At 45.3% G+C, this 16,057-nt stretch overlaps 1 protein-coding gene across 1 annotated transcript; it reads left to right on the forward strand.

The window, feature by feature from the left end:
* The first annotated feature begins 13,534 nt into the window (after positions 1-13,534).
* Positions 13,535-15,952, forward strand: fam110c (family with sequence similarity 110 member C). Its single transcript, XM_061753532.1, has one exon. It carries the CDS (start codon positions 13,595-13,597, stop codon positions 14,600-14,602), a length of 1,008 nt encoding a protein of 335 aa, XP_061609516.1. The 5' UTR covers positions 13,535-13,594; the 3' UTR covers positions 14,603-15,952.
* The last annotated feature ends 105 nt before the right edge of the window (positions 15,953-16,057 follow it).

Here is a 16,057-nt window from a genome sequence, read left to right on the forward strand (position 1 = left end):
CTCCGCCACAATTATGGTAGAAGAGGCCTCAGCCGTGTCATTTCCATTCACCACAAAGGCTCATTACGGAAACTTTGAAGCCACATCGGGCCAGCGCCGTTCGAGCTCCATTTGACTTGAAGCTATAAATTGAATTGAGACTTGGAAATGGTTTCAGGGACAGGATTGAGTGTAGTCCCCTTTTTCTCTAATTCTTGCAGCCCTCCGACACACACGCACATCCGCACCACAATACTATTACGGGACTCGTGTGTGTGTGTGTGTGTGTGTGTGTGAAACTGATGACTCAGCATTAGTCAGGAATCAGAACATTTCTAGCGAGCTGCGCAGCCTGCCGAGCTGACGTTTCCACATTATTGTCATATAAATGTATAAAGATGTTACCGATGCTCGTGGTCAAGTGTTTAAAGCAGTCGCAGGAGCCGGCTGCGACGTCACGAGGTTACATCACATCGTTACGAGGACGCCGTTGTTTCCACGTTTTCCTAATAGCATCGCAGTGGTTGAAGGTGGACTTTGCAGTTTTCAAACCGCTAGCAAGATTTGATTGTAGCCGCACGTCACTCCTCCGTCCCCGACAAAAGCCACGCCCATCACCGACGTGAACGTGCACGAGACATGCGTTGTACGAACGTTTGCCCCTTTTTTTTTTTTGTCTCGGGAGCTGTCCAGTTCCTTTTTCTCCCAACTTTTTGTTGCTGTTAAAATGGCTTCCCTTAACCAGGATCCCCCGCTGCATCGCAGCCGTGGTCGGTCTCGGTGCCATAAAATGCGTAAATCCACGCTGGCTGGCAACATCGGCTTCCACTAAGCCAGCTAGTTAGCCTAGCTGCTAGTTAGCGGTAGCTGGCTAGCTCTCGTCAATCATCTCCCACAAACAAAGCATTGCAGCTCTTGTCAGAATAAAATCGATCTATCGATCGATCTATCGATCTATCGATCTATCTGAAACTTAGTCAAATATAATTATGGCGGGCGATGGAACTTGTCTTTGCAGCCAGCACGAGTCAGATAGTTTGTCGGATACCGCTGACAGCGGCTCACCGAGACGCCCTCGGCGGTTTTGGACGCGGGGGCCATCAGGCGACACCTCCGGCGGTCTACGATGCGGACGTGGCGGCGTGTGATCGCAAGTCGGCCGTGCCGACGTTTGCGGCGCCCGGCCAGAGCGGCGACGCGATCCCGGGCAGCAACGCCGGCACGACGCTTCTCCAGCTGACGAGGAAGACCGAAAGCTGGCTGCTGGCGACTCGTGTCGGCGCCCGTGCGGATGATGCTTTCAATTTTCGGAGTCATGACAATCTTATGCTCTTCGGTCCGACTGAGCAGATAGCGGTAGTGTTGTGCTCACTTTGTTCTTTGTGTCAAGAACGCATATGTGGTTGATTCCAAAATAATGATCAATGGTTTGAATCCACTTTTGAGAGAGAGAAAAAAAATCCTTATTAACAAACACATTACAAAAATGTGCAAGAAAAACAAAAACAAATCAAGACGGTGGGGTCAAATACTTTTCATAGCATTGTATATTCCATGCTGCGACCATCCAAGATGAGATGAGGTGAGATGAGATTGTCAAACATCTGCGGCAGTTCCTGTCCATGCGTGGTGCCGAACGTGTGAATCGTGATGACGAATCGGCATGAATCCAACATCCGCCCGGGGCGAATCTTCTCATGAACATCCGCACAGGAATGCGTTTGTGCATTGGGAGACCTCACAAAAGGTAACAAATGGTCTGCAGTAACGCCGCATGAGTTTGCGGGCCCCCTTTCCATTTTCCTCACCGCGACCACAACGCCCGTATTTCCTGCGGGAACCCGAAGTGGTCGCATTTTGAGCATTTTTCCTTGCAGCTCATATGGGAGCCGATAGTCGAAGCGTACTGTGGGAAACGTAGAGAGGCCCTATAAAACCAACACAATTTGCCCTCATAACAACACTAACAAGGAGGCGCTTATACCTTACATACAAAAGCTTTCGACTCAGGAGTTTGATTTGCGCCTGCTCTCCTTGCAATCAGTCAAGGCCGCCTCTTTACCAACTGGTTCTCGCCATTTTCTCCCACAGTTTAAAACGCTTTCCGAAGTGTTCGAATAACATCTCTCACCGGCTTTCGTCAAACTACGCTCGGGATCGAGAATTGCAGCAGGCCTTTCCTTGTCTTGCCGAAATAAACCTGTTCCGAGGGGGGCGGCTCTCGCGCTCGCTTACGTAACCATGACAACCGGCGGCGGAGCCCCGGCATTACGACTCCCGCGGCCTTTATTCCGAGGCGGCGGTAAGACTTCCCAAAATCTTTCTCAGAGGTTTTACACGAACCAATGAGCTGACTAAGAAATGTAACAACCCAAAATGAATCTGCAATGCCATACCTTCGCGGCTCACGAGTTCCTTCCGCACTGAGGTGTTACAGGGATCCATTTTGAACAAAAGCAGGTTTAAAGCGTCCAGACTTTTCAATCTCGAGGCGACATAATGCCGCGCGGCTCCCGCGGCGTGAGGTTAGAGGCGGCACAGTCGAGTGTTCGAGGGCGTGAATAGATTTGTACGTCAAGCTATTTTTAACACTTGAAATCGGTTGGTCATGTGTAAAAATAACAGAGAACATATTTGTGGCCCAAAATATGACATTGACCATGTCTGGACGTGTGAGCGACGAATAGCAATAAGGATCCAATGCAGGGGGGACTTGATCTTCAGCGCAATCATTTGTTCTCAGTTTACTTTTGCGATTGCGCACATTAGTGAACTTTGATGATGACTTCCCGTCATCCGGTCAGCCGCTGTTCCGTCGAAGCGGCCTTTTCCCCAGCGTTTGCCTTTTCCTGCCTGCGCGGTGGCTACGGTTACTCAGCTCATGTTACTATGGTAAAGATACGAAGAAGCTCTCCACAATCTGTGATTTCATTCCCCCCAGGAGACGTTGAAACCGGCACGCTTTGCAAGTATGCGTGAGCATTGGTTCAAAAAAAAAACAAAAAACACAACAACAAAAAAAACACGAGAGAGAGAGAGAGAGAGAGAGAGAGAGAGCAATTATAAGCCAAAGTCCCTCGGGAGAATGCGAGTTATGCCATTCAATACATTACACCGCTGCTCTTACTTGCTAATGTCAAGCCAGGAAAACCTTTAAGGGATAAAGATAGTGGAACAATGTGCACAACATTATGTGTAAAATAATGCTATGCGGCTGTTAGCTCGAATGATGACGCTGCGTAAAACTGCGCGTACGTGTAGTACCTGGAAAGTTGCCTGGTGTGCTAAGTTCAAAGTGTTGTCTTCAATGTCAGACGTTCACGCCATCCTCACGTTGAAACATTTGACTCTGTATGACCCCGATGATGTTCTTTTCAAAATGTCACTTTGTGACTGATTGCGATCCAAAATGTAAATCTGTAACTCATGGACTTTTTGTACAAACTCCTGCTCAATTCTCACCGGAGCAAATTTCGGGGTGTAATACCCGAGTAGTGTTCTTTTAAATATGCACATTTCCAACAAATGACTTTCCATGTAAAAAGCCGTGCGCGGCGCCGGCGAGTTTAGCCTGACGAGGCTAACGACGCGTTGCTGTCTGAAACGAGCGCGGCGCAGGCGGTCTGCGACGATTCCGAGGAAAAGCCTCGTCGGAAGCGACGTTCCAGAGAAAAGCCCGATCGCTTGCCATGAAAAGGCACTCAGACGCTCGCCGGCACGCCGGCTCGGGTTTCACCAGCTGAGATCTCTGGAAGCGCCGCAACACTTACAGCATTAGCCGTGACATCATCCACATACGGAAATTGCATCGATTGCATTTTTATTTTGCAATATTTGAGGATTTATTTGATGAAGGCCTTCTCATTTCTCAGTTTTAATACGTTCGGAGCGTTCTCTTCAATATGTCAAGCCGTACTTTTTGTGTTGAGAACGCATTTGGCAGAGTAATACGGCGAAAATAGGAATTTGCAATACTTTGGCAGTCTATCAATGGGCAATTTCGCAATTTCTGTCGTTGTCCGATGCAACGGAGGCGGGCCAACGAAAGCGTCGGCTTCCGAGCGTAACGCGCGACATCGCAGCGATCGTAATGTTGCACGCAAATCTTCATGTGAACATATATCGACCGCAAGCAGGACTTTTGGTATAAAATCCGAACGTGAATGTGTTGCACCGTGTGCTAACTTAGTCATTGTTCTTTTGAAAATGTCACCCTGCTACTAATCCCAATGTGTTACGTTTTTTCTATGAAATCCGACTAAATCCTCGCGAACGCATTCTGCATTTTGCAGTATATTCTTGCCGTCATTTCCCAGCCCGTCGTCGTCGGAAGTGGCGGGAAAAAAGGCCAATTTTAGCTTCTTAGTCTCAACATTCCATCGATCATTATTGCGACGCTGCGTAAGTCGTCAATGACGACACAAATGAGACCCGTGTGCGACTTTCTTGATTAGCTTAAAGGCTGTGTTACATTTTTGGGACGGATTACGCGACCGGTGACCAAAAAGCCTGTGATAAATAAGTACATTTCCCGCCCTCACCCCGGGACAGCTCGTGCGTGCGTGCGTGCATGTGTGTGTGTTCTGTCATGCCGGTAAACTGAGCTGGCACATTGACCGCAGTATAACGCTTCCGGGATAAATAGTCACCAGTTCCTTTTCCAAAAGTGTCAGAATCTCCCCGTGAAAGCGTTTCCGCGTGATCTTGTGGCACCAGGAAGACGTCCGCAATTTCTCGCTAGCGTCGACGTCATAGTGGCTCCTGTTCTCTAAACCGCTTTCTTGAGATTGTCTTCATTTTGGGGAATTCTGATTCCGTGCATTTTCTGGAGTCATTTTGACTTGCGCCTTTTTTTTTTGCTGCTGTCACATCCACATTTTCTCATTATTTCGCATTTTGTATTTTCTTGCTTTTCAAAAGAGAACCCGCATCAGTACCACCCATTTTAGAGGATTTTGACCGATCTTTCGAGGCACACAGAATATTGTGTTCTATGGCTATATAAACATGGCACCCACCAAAAGAAAGATTTTTTAAAAAAAGTTTGTTTCTACCTTTTTCCATTCTTTAGTAATTAGCGGTAGAATATAGGTAAATTATGCCAAAATTCTAAGTTGTATGATGCACTGCTGCCATCTAGTGTCCATTTGTATGGGCATTAAAATCGCTCTCAGGCCTAATGCGAAAGTGAGGCGTGACGTCAGCTTCCTCTGAAGCCTATGGCGCAAAAAAACATAAAAGACGTAAAACTACGTCTTTGGGATTAGGTGATCGAGTTTTCAAAGACGTAAAACTACGTCTTTGGGATTAGGTGATCGAGTTTTCAAAGACGTAAAACTATGTTTTTGGTATTAAATGGGTTAATTTCTCGATTTTTCATCTTTTCCCACCATTGTTACATCTGCCTTTTCTTGCGATGGCTAATGCTAACGCTAACGCTAAGGCTAACATGATCACACAAACATCAAGCCTCTTTTTTTTGTTAGACTTTCCCAATTCTAAGAAATTGCGATGCCTGAATTTTGTCTGTTTCTTGCACTTTTCGTCATTATGACGTCTGCATTTGCATTTTCTCACGCTGCCATAATGCCGCCTCTCCTCTCGACCTTTTGCGACTCGTTTTCTTGACATTTTCTCAATTTTGAGCATTTCAAATCTCTGAATGTTACTTAGGCCAAGACATCAAGTCTGTATTTTCTTCATATTTTTTCCATTGTAAGTCATGATAACATCTGCACTTACTAGCTATTTTGTTTTAGACATTTTCTTGGTATTTTGTTTTGGCAATCATGACATCCAAATTTTCTTTGCTATCGTGTCAGCTTCTCCCTTTTTCATTTGAGCCGCGACGATGTCCACATTTTCTTGACAGTTTCTCAACTTTGTAACCATTGTGTTTTCTTTTTGAATGATGTCTGAAATTCTGCGATCATTTCTCAATTTGATCTCTCATCTCTCACGAGAATGATGTCTGCATTTTCTCACGAGTCTCGCAAAGACATCAATGGACCTCCACCACTTTTAGCCATTATGATTGATTTTATGGATATTTTCTCCATTTTGAGCAATTCTGATGTCGAAGGTTTTTCTCAGCCGATATGAGATTTGCATTTTCGTCACAATTTTCTTCGTTTTTAGCCACTAAAAGGTCCAAATTATCTCGCTGTTTTTTTTGTTGTTTTTTTAGCCATTATGATGTGTAAATCTCACTCTTTTGTTTCAGCCATTATGATGTGTGTAAATCTCACTCTTTTGTTTTAGCCATTATGATGTGTGTAAATTTTGATATTTTGCCCGTCTTCGGCGGTTATGACGTCCGCTACGAGCCGAGACTTCATCAACTGAGACAAGGGAAACATTTAGCTGAAAACAAGGATTGGTAAGAAAACAAAGGAATGACAAGTGAGAGAGAATTATGTGCGTGCATGTGTGTGTCTGTGTGTGTGTGTGTGTGTGTGTGTGTGCTGGCCCGACTGAGGGGAATTTGACAAATGGCTTGAAAGTTCAAGAGTGTCTGCTTTTGGGATAAAGTCACTGAAAAGGTTGGCACATTACTTTCCTGGTTGAGATGCTCAGATAACGACGACGTGAGGCCGAGATGTATGACCTGCGTCATGACGCATTTACGATTCATTAGAGTGAAAGTTGGAAGAATGAAGGTGTGTGCCTTTGTGTAGTTTTTTTGTGATCTCCGTGTCGTCGCGCGTGTTTAGAGTGCAGCTGCACGTAAACAAACGTGCCAAGTGTGTCGAGCAACAACCGCATGTAAAATCACTCGTCGAGCATCCCGGTCAAATAAACGCGATGGCAAGCATTGGCGGTCCCTCGGCAGGTGGGAAAGGAATTGATCAAGTCAAATCCAACAACAGTCATTCCAATCATTTCAGTGCAAGCCCCAAGGCAGCTTGGATCGATTGGCTCCAGCTAACTTGTGACCCTAACGAGGACCAGTTGAGGGTGTAGTCCGCCTTTTGGCTCCGGCGACCCTAGCGGCGTTGAAAATGGATGGATGGATGGCGCCAGAGTGTTTGTGTTCAAATATCTGTGGTATGTTTTGTTCTATTTTCTTCAAGAATGCCTTTGAAACATTTGGATGATGTATTTTTTACAACTATTTTAATATCGATAGATACGATATGTATTTGTTGTCTTCAGCTCGGCCTAAGCGCACCTTTGAGGCTCTTTTGTGATTGAGGGCGATACAAAGAAACTCGACGGACTGACCGCACCTTGGCGGCGGCGTAGTTGAAGACGAGCTTGTTTTATTTCCTCCCATTTGTCGTCTGAGTGTCCCGGAGGCAGACGCATCCTTCACCGGCGTTTCCTGCCCTCGTCCACATGAGATGAGTCATGGCCCGCTCGGGCCCACCTTTTGTCTTTTGTTGTTTTTTTTGGGGTTTGTTTTGTTTTGTCTTTTTTTTGCCAAAAAGCCGGACGGGCTGTCATAAGGATCGTTGGCGGCGAGCATAACACAAAGCAGGGCTGTTGCTTTTAAAGACATTCTTCAGACGAGAGAAGATAAAATTTGTGATTTATGAGGCGAGCGGTCAGCAGCTGAACGGCCGACGTCTACCGAAAGCAGATCTTGCCCGTTTTACCGAGCGTCTATTCACAAAAGAATCGTCCTTTAAATGTTCAGATCGTCCTTAAAAATGCTTTTACGTGTCAGTCTACGGCAGAAAATGTCAAAAAGTGCGATCCTTACCTTGCCGTCCGCTCGCGGTGTGGAGACGGTGCAACACGTCATCACCGGCAACCAAATTGTGTCATTGAACGATTCCATTTTGTGCCCACAGTGAATTTAAAATTATAGACCACGTTACTTTAATGCCTTGCAAATGTCACTTTTTTGTGTTTTGATTTTTTTTTATTAAAAAAAAAATATTTATTTTTTTTTAAATTAGGATGCGGATTTGAAGTCCACCTCAGCTCTTCTTTTAAAATGACTCCTCCTGTGATGGGAGTGTGATAGTACACACACAATGTCCATAAGAGGCGTGCACTCGGTGAACTTTTTGTACTACGGAGAGTGGCTGCACATTGGGCCCCAAATGTCAAACAAAAACAAAAACAAAACAATTACAAAGTGCCGTTGACAGATGTTTTATTCCTAAAAACTATATTGAATGTAATTGTAACATTATGCAGTTTGAAAATTAGCACAGCGCCTAAATACAGTATAGGAACATTCAATACTGTACTTAAATCGTTAAAATAATTAAATGTACTGCAAATAAATGTATTAAAGTCATGTTAAATACAACTGAACTGAAGGCGTGCAACTCTTACTTACCCATAAACAAAAAATAGTATGTTACTTGAAAATCTGCGGGAGAGAAGGTGCACAAATGATGAACTATTGCACTATTGTTCGCCACAAGCCATAATAAAGTCCAACATTTTCGTGATACGTCCTCTTCAAGGGAGGAAAGTGCTCATCCTTTTCAAATCTTCCCATTTGGACACTTGGTTTGCCTCGTCTCACATTTGTATTTATTGATTTAGTTATTGATTTGCACTCGGCGAGGCGTTTGGCATCAGGGAGCCAGGAAACGCTCGCAAGCAGCACGGCGTGGTCCTCTGTGACTTCGTCAAGCCTTCTGACGCTGGCTCATCCCGCGTCCGAAAACGCGAGACAGCAGCAATGGTGCGCACGCGCCAAAAGCCGTAAAGAGTAAAGAGACAGTGGGCCGATGTTAGCCAGACGCGCGAGCTGGATCCCCGCCGTGCTTGTGATGGATCGCTAACAAGGGTGAGGAATGACGGCTACGTGGGGGTACAAGGGAGCGTTAGCTACCTGCGAAGAGTCGCTAGCGCTTTGCTTTCCAGGCTTCCTTCACAGGCCACAAGTCACGACAGTCTCCTTGTGACACGCCAGGTGTAACAATAAAGAAAGATATTTGTGGTGAATAGACCAAGAACACCAATCAAATGAATTTCACTTAAAAGGGGACTTTGCACTTTTAAAACGGCCGCTAAGCGTTAAATGTGGCCTCACTTCACAAATCCCTCGCCCTCGAGCCTGATCAAAGTCGGGTTTCGCTGGCGTGCGCGAGCGCGATGCTCAAACACGGCCGGTCATCGTGACATGGCGTGATGAAATTGCGTATTATCACAGCGAAAGCTTGTCCAGCTTCACCAAAATAGCAGCGCTAGCAGCGCAAAGTTAGCAATAGCTCTGGAAACAAGCCAACGGTAGCCAAGGCTACTACGTTGGTAGCATGACTTATTCGTAATTCAGTATTACGATAACACTCAATAGTCAATGACAGTGAAACAGTCCAACGTGTCGAACACATTGTCATCTTTCAACGTGTGTCAACATATAAAGCTCGGCAAATAAATCGTTTTTAAAAAAAAAAATCACAGTTTAGGGTCCAAAAATGCGGCCCCCCAGACAGTAATAATACAAAGTCATCAGTTATCAGTCCCTGGGAGACTACAAATAATAATAATAATAATAATAATAATCAGGTTGTGAGTGAGGACATGATTTGTGTTGTATGGGGGAACTTCAACAGTGGACCAATGCTGCACTCAAGACCGCAAAGCAACTGAGGAGGTCTCAACATCAATAAAACTAATTGAGTTGAGCAATCCATTCTGTGTCGTTAGTTGATCTCATTTCAAAACAATGTTTGAAAAGCATCCGACACGACGAGAAATAACACGCTGCAGGCTCAAGCTGCCGCAAGTCATACAAACTTCCTAAACTGACGTTGAGTAACATTTTCACATTTGCTGTTGCTTTAATTTAGCCAGTTTTTTTTTTTTTTTACCACCATTGATTTATTTAAAAAAAAAAAAAAAAAAGTTTATATCAATTATTAATGTTGTCAATTCATTTATCTCATTAAATAATTGGTTGATTGGTTTATTTTAAATAATATCTATATTTTGTAAATGTTCATAAAATAAAAGAATTTGCACATGCATTCATCAGTTTTTTTTAAATAATTGGTTAATTGTTGCAAATAAAAAATACAAAACATCTCTAGAACATTAACATTTTTCAAAACTAACTGCTTAATTTATTGTAATAATAAAATAAAAAAGAGGAGCAAACTAAACAGTTTTACATTTATTCCACTTTCTAAAATAATTGTTTAATCAATTATAAATTGATTAGAAATAATACAATAAAAAATGAGAATTAGGTATTATTTTAAAAAATCAGTTACATGTTTTACAGACACATTTTTACTTCTCTTTTTTTATTGACCTCATCTGTGTGGCCCTTCTGTCGATTTTAAAAATCGAATGTGGCAGTTGAGCACAAATGTTTAACCACGATGAAATAAAAGAGACAAATGCCACTGCCCAACAAACAGCATGTATTTCCAAATTTTGTGTGATTTTTATTTGTATTTTTTTTAATCCAAAACAAGGTAATTTTGATGTTTTTTAAAAAAAAAAAAAAAGGTATACACATGTATTGTCGTTTTGAATGTAAAGAGTTTATGGAAAGGGAGGCCGTGCTGACTCACTCCGTCGGCCAAAGCACGCATCTGTAAATCATTATTTATATCACCTTTTGCAGATCAAGCGTTTGGCACCAATGTGCTGATTCCACTGCCAAACATAACTCAAAACATACACACGTCAGGTTTAATACTCCAAAACGACCAGCGATTAAGTTTGAATATGTTATGACTTTTGATACCACTCGATGAAACTAGTATTATTAACCTCGGCAGCGAAAAAGGGTCTGTCGCATTCAGCATGAATGAGAGGCAGAAGAAAATGGGACCTCCCGTTATCCATTTTGGAATTCAAGCAAAATATGACGTCGAAAAATACATTTGGAAGTTACGGTCTGGAGCTACAGCAGTTTCCTATAAATTGAATGAAATATGTTTTAAAAAATTGTAAGACAAAATGGATACAAAAAAAGTGCCTGCAGTAAATAAAAGTCCAGAATTGTGTTTTCATTTAAGCGTTAGGGGTCGGGATTAGGGTTGAGTTAGCCAAAGTAGGATTAGCGGATGAAATATTGTAATTTATTGCCTCTCAGTGGGTGGTTTAGGGTTAGGGTTAGTGATAGAGTTCGGGATAACTCAACCGGTTCGAGCAGGATTAGGGCTGAAGGCTGAGGGTGAACGTGTCATAATTCGATGCATCTCAGTGGCCGTGTTTGAGTTCGGTGAGAGTTCGCGTCGGGTTTGAGATGCGAGACTCCCTTCCCAACAAGCGGCGGTTTGGCAGAAATCATATGTGAACAATTATTTTGCGGTAAGCTTCAAGCTCTGCTGTCAAACTAAACAAGACACTGACACGTTTCTAAACAACCGCGTAACTTTGCCTTCATGGCTGCTAAATGAATGATAACCCCAAATTGGAAACTCCACGGGCAGGCTAATGAATAGCATCTATGTTGCAGTGTTCTAAGCCTTTAAGCAATGGACATGTAACACATACAGTGCAGTAACACATGTAGACATACAATATGACAGTACTCACGGGCATATATTCTTTATCCTCTGAGAAGAACGACTAATATTTGTGTTGTTCCGAGGAGCTTAGACCGAGGAGCTGAGACTGTCTCCGTGTACACGACATCCAAATGTCTAGCAAGAAACAGTAAAATTGATACACAACTATAAAATGATGGTAAAAAGCTCCTAGAGTTTAGGGTTGCATTAGGGTAGGGCTGGGCGATTAGGGTTAGGGCACGAGGTATTAGGTTTAGGAGGCATTCCAATGCACTACTCCTCATCAGAGCTCAGAAATCTTTTCGACTTCCCACTTTCTTGGAAACAGTGTAAATTCCGGAAGGTGCGTTAAGATGCAGCAACTAAGCTTCTGAGGTTTATTGTTGTGTAACAACACAGCCATGCAAAATAGCCCCAAAATGTGTGAATTTATTCAGGCCCTCCTCTTAGAAATGTCTTCACTGAGAGGAATTATTCATGACGGTGACAAATGGGAGCACAGCCGCATTTAGCAGCACATTTGAAGACGGGGGGGGGGGGGGCTTTTTGGAACAGGGAGGAGAAAGTGCAAATAAAAGTGGCTGAACCCCCGAGTGGCCTATTTGGATTTGAAAGGAAGCCGGCCAAAGGAGAGCATACGCCTCGATGATATCAAAAAAAAAGAAAGAAAGAAAGAAAGAAAGAAAAAAGAAGAGAGAGAGCTCTTGGAAACAGATGTGGAATGATAGCTGAGTCCAAATAAATAAATAAATAAATAAAGGAAACAATTTGAGGGACGACAGCATGGAAGTTGCAGTTGTGTATGTAAAGTGCATGAAATGGATTCTTTACGATTCTGGCACCTGGCTGAAGCCACAAGCCTTTAAGACTTGAGCCTGACTGCGCACAATGCATTCTCGTGCTGCCCTCTGCCTTCGGGAAGGCAAATGTTTGGCTTACGGCGGAAGCACATGTTTCCATTTGGATATCAAAGCGCATTTTTCATGGGGCAAAGTGTCAATTTGTGTTTGTGAGCCCCTGAGCAACACATAAGCGATTGGTTCCACCGCTGCCATTGAGTTAGACAATTTCAAAATGCTGTTTATTTTTGGTTGCTGGTGCTAAAAAGAAATACAAACGTTTTGAAAGCAGCATGTTCAAGTGGGGCGGGGTGTCAATAAATAAGCAGGTACAGGCAAGCCCTCTTTATTGCAGGGGGGCGGGTTTCAGACCCACCCGCCAAAATCAACAATACAGCGAGATCATGTTTTGTTTTTTGTACATTTCACCCCTCCCCCATGCTTTGACATCCATCCTTCCATTTTCTGAGCCGCTTCTCCTCACGCGGGTCGCGGGCGTGCCGGAGCCGATCCCAGCTATCCTCGGGCAGGAGGCGGGGCACACCCTGAACCGGTTGCCAGCCAATCGCAGGGCACATACAAACAAACAAACAACCACTCACATTCACACCTACGGGCAATTTAGAGTCGTCAATCACACAGGCGGGGCCGGGGATTGAACCCCGGTACGCTTTGACATATTCAAACATATTAAACCCACTTGGACTTATTAAAACCCACTTTTTAAAAAGTATTCCTGATCACCTGTTCGCACTTTCTTGCTGACAAGAAATAGGAGACGATCGTAAAACATCACTCTGCGGAAAGGAAAAGGTCTCTGGCATGCTTACGCGCCCGTCAAGTGCAAAATTAAACAACCGAGTAAATGTAAAAATGTATCTGTGACCAAGCCGAAAAGCCAGCACAGATGCATTGACTTTTATTGGATGCGCGGATTAGCGTTAGTCTTGCCGGGACTTGTGTGTGTTGTTAGTCCTTTTGTGTTTTACCACTGCTCTACTCATGACGAATACTCGTGAAGTGCTCGATGAACAAACGGAAAGTCAGGAATGACTGCAAAAATGTTTTCACGGACGGGAGGACGCTAAAACTTCACAGGCATTTTCTCTCCCCGCCCCCTTAAGCCCAGGAAAGTGTCAGCTTTCACTCTACTTCCGCGCGGTCCTATCAGGTGTACTTCAAACAGTCCCGTGTTTGGCTGAAGGCGACCTTGCACAGGATGGGTGGGGTGGTGAGACGTGGGTGTCTCAACAGGGCAGGGAAAACATTGAGAAACATGCTCAGGCAAAGTACGAGATCGAATGGAATCCTGGAAACCTCGGGAAAGATTGCGCTACCTGGCGTATGAGGACTGAGCTGCTCCGAGGTATCGGTCCAGCCGCTATGGAGACCCCCAGCGATACCTCCAAAATCCTGGAGAAGGGTCCGGAGTACCTTCGAAAGCAAATGGAACTGGAGAGTGAGGTAAAGGGGCCCATGAGCGCTGTGGAGAGACTGGCCGCCAGCAAAACCAAGTACGTGAAAAGCCAACAGGCGGTCAACTCCGCTCAGGAGCCGCCGATCAGCCTGCCTTCCGACTGCAGCACCTCGAACGTTTCGTCCGACCGGAGCTCGATGCGTCTCCGAGGGTCTCGGCAGAGCAGCTCCCCGGTGCGGGTACGGCGCTGCGGCTCCAAAAAGCGACCCGACTCCATCCTGCTTTACAGGCAGAAATGTGAACTACTGAGAGCGCCCGGGAGTGACCGCAAGCATCATATAACGCGGAAATTGCTCCGGAGCTCTGCGAAAAAAACAACGGCCTTACCTGAGGCGGCAGAAAAGGACTCTGAGCCCGAGGGCGGGGAGGAAGAACTCGGCACACCTGAGGAATCCGCGAGGGAATACTGCTCAAGGGCGAGGACACCAACGCTTGACAGAAGGCAGAATGGAGCTAGCAAAATCCTCGATATTGGTCATTCCGCTAATCTGCTGAAAGTTCCCGTCAGGAGGGGCAGAGGGGTGGGTCGATCCCGCTCGGACATCAGCTCCAGGTACTCCAAGAACTTTGCCGACTTTGACGCCTTCTTCAAGTACTGCGGCCTGGACGGGGAGGTCATCGAGTCTCTGGGCAAGGAGAACTTCTCGGCGCGCTCGGACGAGACGGCCGTCGGGCTGCGCAGCGTCAGCGTGTCCACGTCGGACGGCGGCTTCTCCCGCAACAGCGACGACAGCGACGGCCTGCAGGAGGATGTCCTGCGCGAGAAGATCCGCCAGGGTTCGTCGGTCATCGAGCGGAATGCGAGGATTATCAAATGGCTGTACAGCTGCAAGAATGCCAAGGAGAGTGGGAAAAAGTTGAGAGACCTGGACTGAAATCCATCCGCTCGTCCATTTTCGACACCGCTTGTCCTCGTTAGGGTCGCGGGTAAACCGGAGCCTTCCAAGCAGACTTCGGGCGAAAGGCGGGATACACGCAGGACTGTCGCCAGGGTTAGGGTCTGGACTGAAATCAGTACTTTCTACTTCTGACTTCTAATCATGACTGTTGAGCAGATATGGAATTTATTTGATTTGATTACTTTTTGAGTCCGGATAGTCACGGACAGACAAACAAAAAACAAAATACACGGGGGGGGGCACACTGCAATTTGTGTCATTTTTATTAGAGGAATGAATGTTTTCTTTTCAAATCGTCTGCGGTCCCGTCATCTCACGTTGTCCGCCACGAACCGGGAAGTTTTCACCGCTCGCCACCAAACTGGGTGGCCTCGTCGAGCATAACGGGATGCACGAAGAAGCAAGTCGACCATTTTGCTTGGAAGCGGCCATCCCCGGCCAATACGGGGGCTCGTACGAACTTTGACGAACTCCGACCAGGGAATTCGTTCAAACAAGCCCCGAGCGTGGTTCAGGTAGCCAAACGGGCACCGCAACGTTTTGAAGCGGCCTCACCTCCGCCATCTTATGTGGCACGGCGAGGAGTTGACATGCGGTTCTGTCGTCTTACAGTCCTTCCACTCCTGTATGTGTGTGTGTGCCCGTGTGCCAATGTTGTCGCCGGCGCCCACTGAAGAATCTTGAATGGCGTCCGATTCTGAAGCAACGTCTCCGCTCAAACTTGCGCCGAGCTCGCTGACTCACTGCGTTTGTGTCGTAAGGAACTCGCTTGGACGCGTGCGACACAAAGAAGCTGCTTGTTCATCTAAATGCGGTGTAACATTATCACACTAGGCTGCATGTCTGGCTGCATTGTCTCTCCGCCACTCCCGTCCTCGGTCTCTAAGCCAGGATTGTTCTTCGGGAAAGGTTGTAATCAGGGGGGTGCTGGCGAAACTGGATTTGTCTCCCACTTTGTCTGTGCACACTGGACACGTTTTAGAGGTCTGACTGACATCCCTGACAAGTCATGTCCTGCTTGTAAGCGAGAGTTCAAATGTACCACCCCCAAGGTATTTTTTTCTTTTTACTGCTGCTTCCTTGTTGCGTCACTTTGTTTGTATAAAAGGGAAACAAAAGGCTATTATAGTTCACTGATTAAACTAAATTGTAGCTTGAAAATAATTTACTAGTGCTTTATGAGTACTCATTCTTGACTCCAGAGACCATTTCAGTTTTTAATCTGTGAATTGTTTTCGTGTAATGTTTTGGGCTTCTTATAGCAGTTTCTTTAGTGTTTTATTTCATTTTTGAATTAATAAAATGTCCTTGACGTCTTATAATGGCCCACAGGCTGTAGCTTTTCCATCAGTGCTCTAGTACCAGTCACAGAGTCCTAGTGCTTTCCGTCAGCAAGAGGAACGCAACTGTGTTGTCGTAAATGATAGTACA

This window comes from Phyllopteryx taeniolatus, chromosome 18 (genome assembly GCF_024500385.1).
Source record: "Phyllopteryx taeniolatus isolate TA_2022b chromosome 18, UOR_Ptae_1.2, whole genome shotgun sequence".
Lineage (NCBI taxonomy): Eukaryota > Metazoa > Chordata > Actinopteri > Syngnathiformes > Syngnathidae > Phyllopteryx > Phyllopteryx taeniolatus.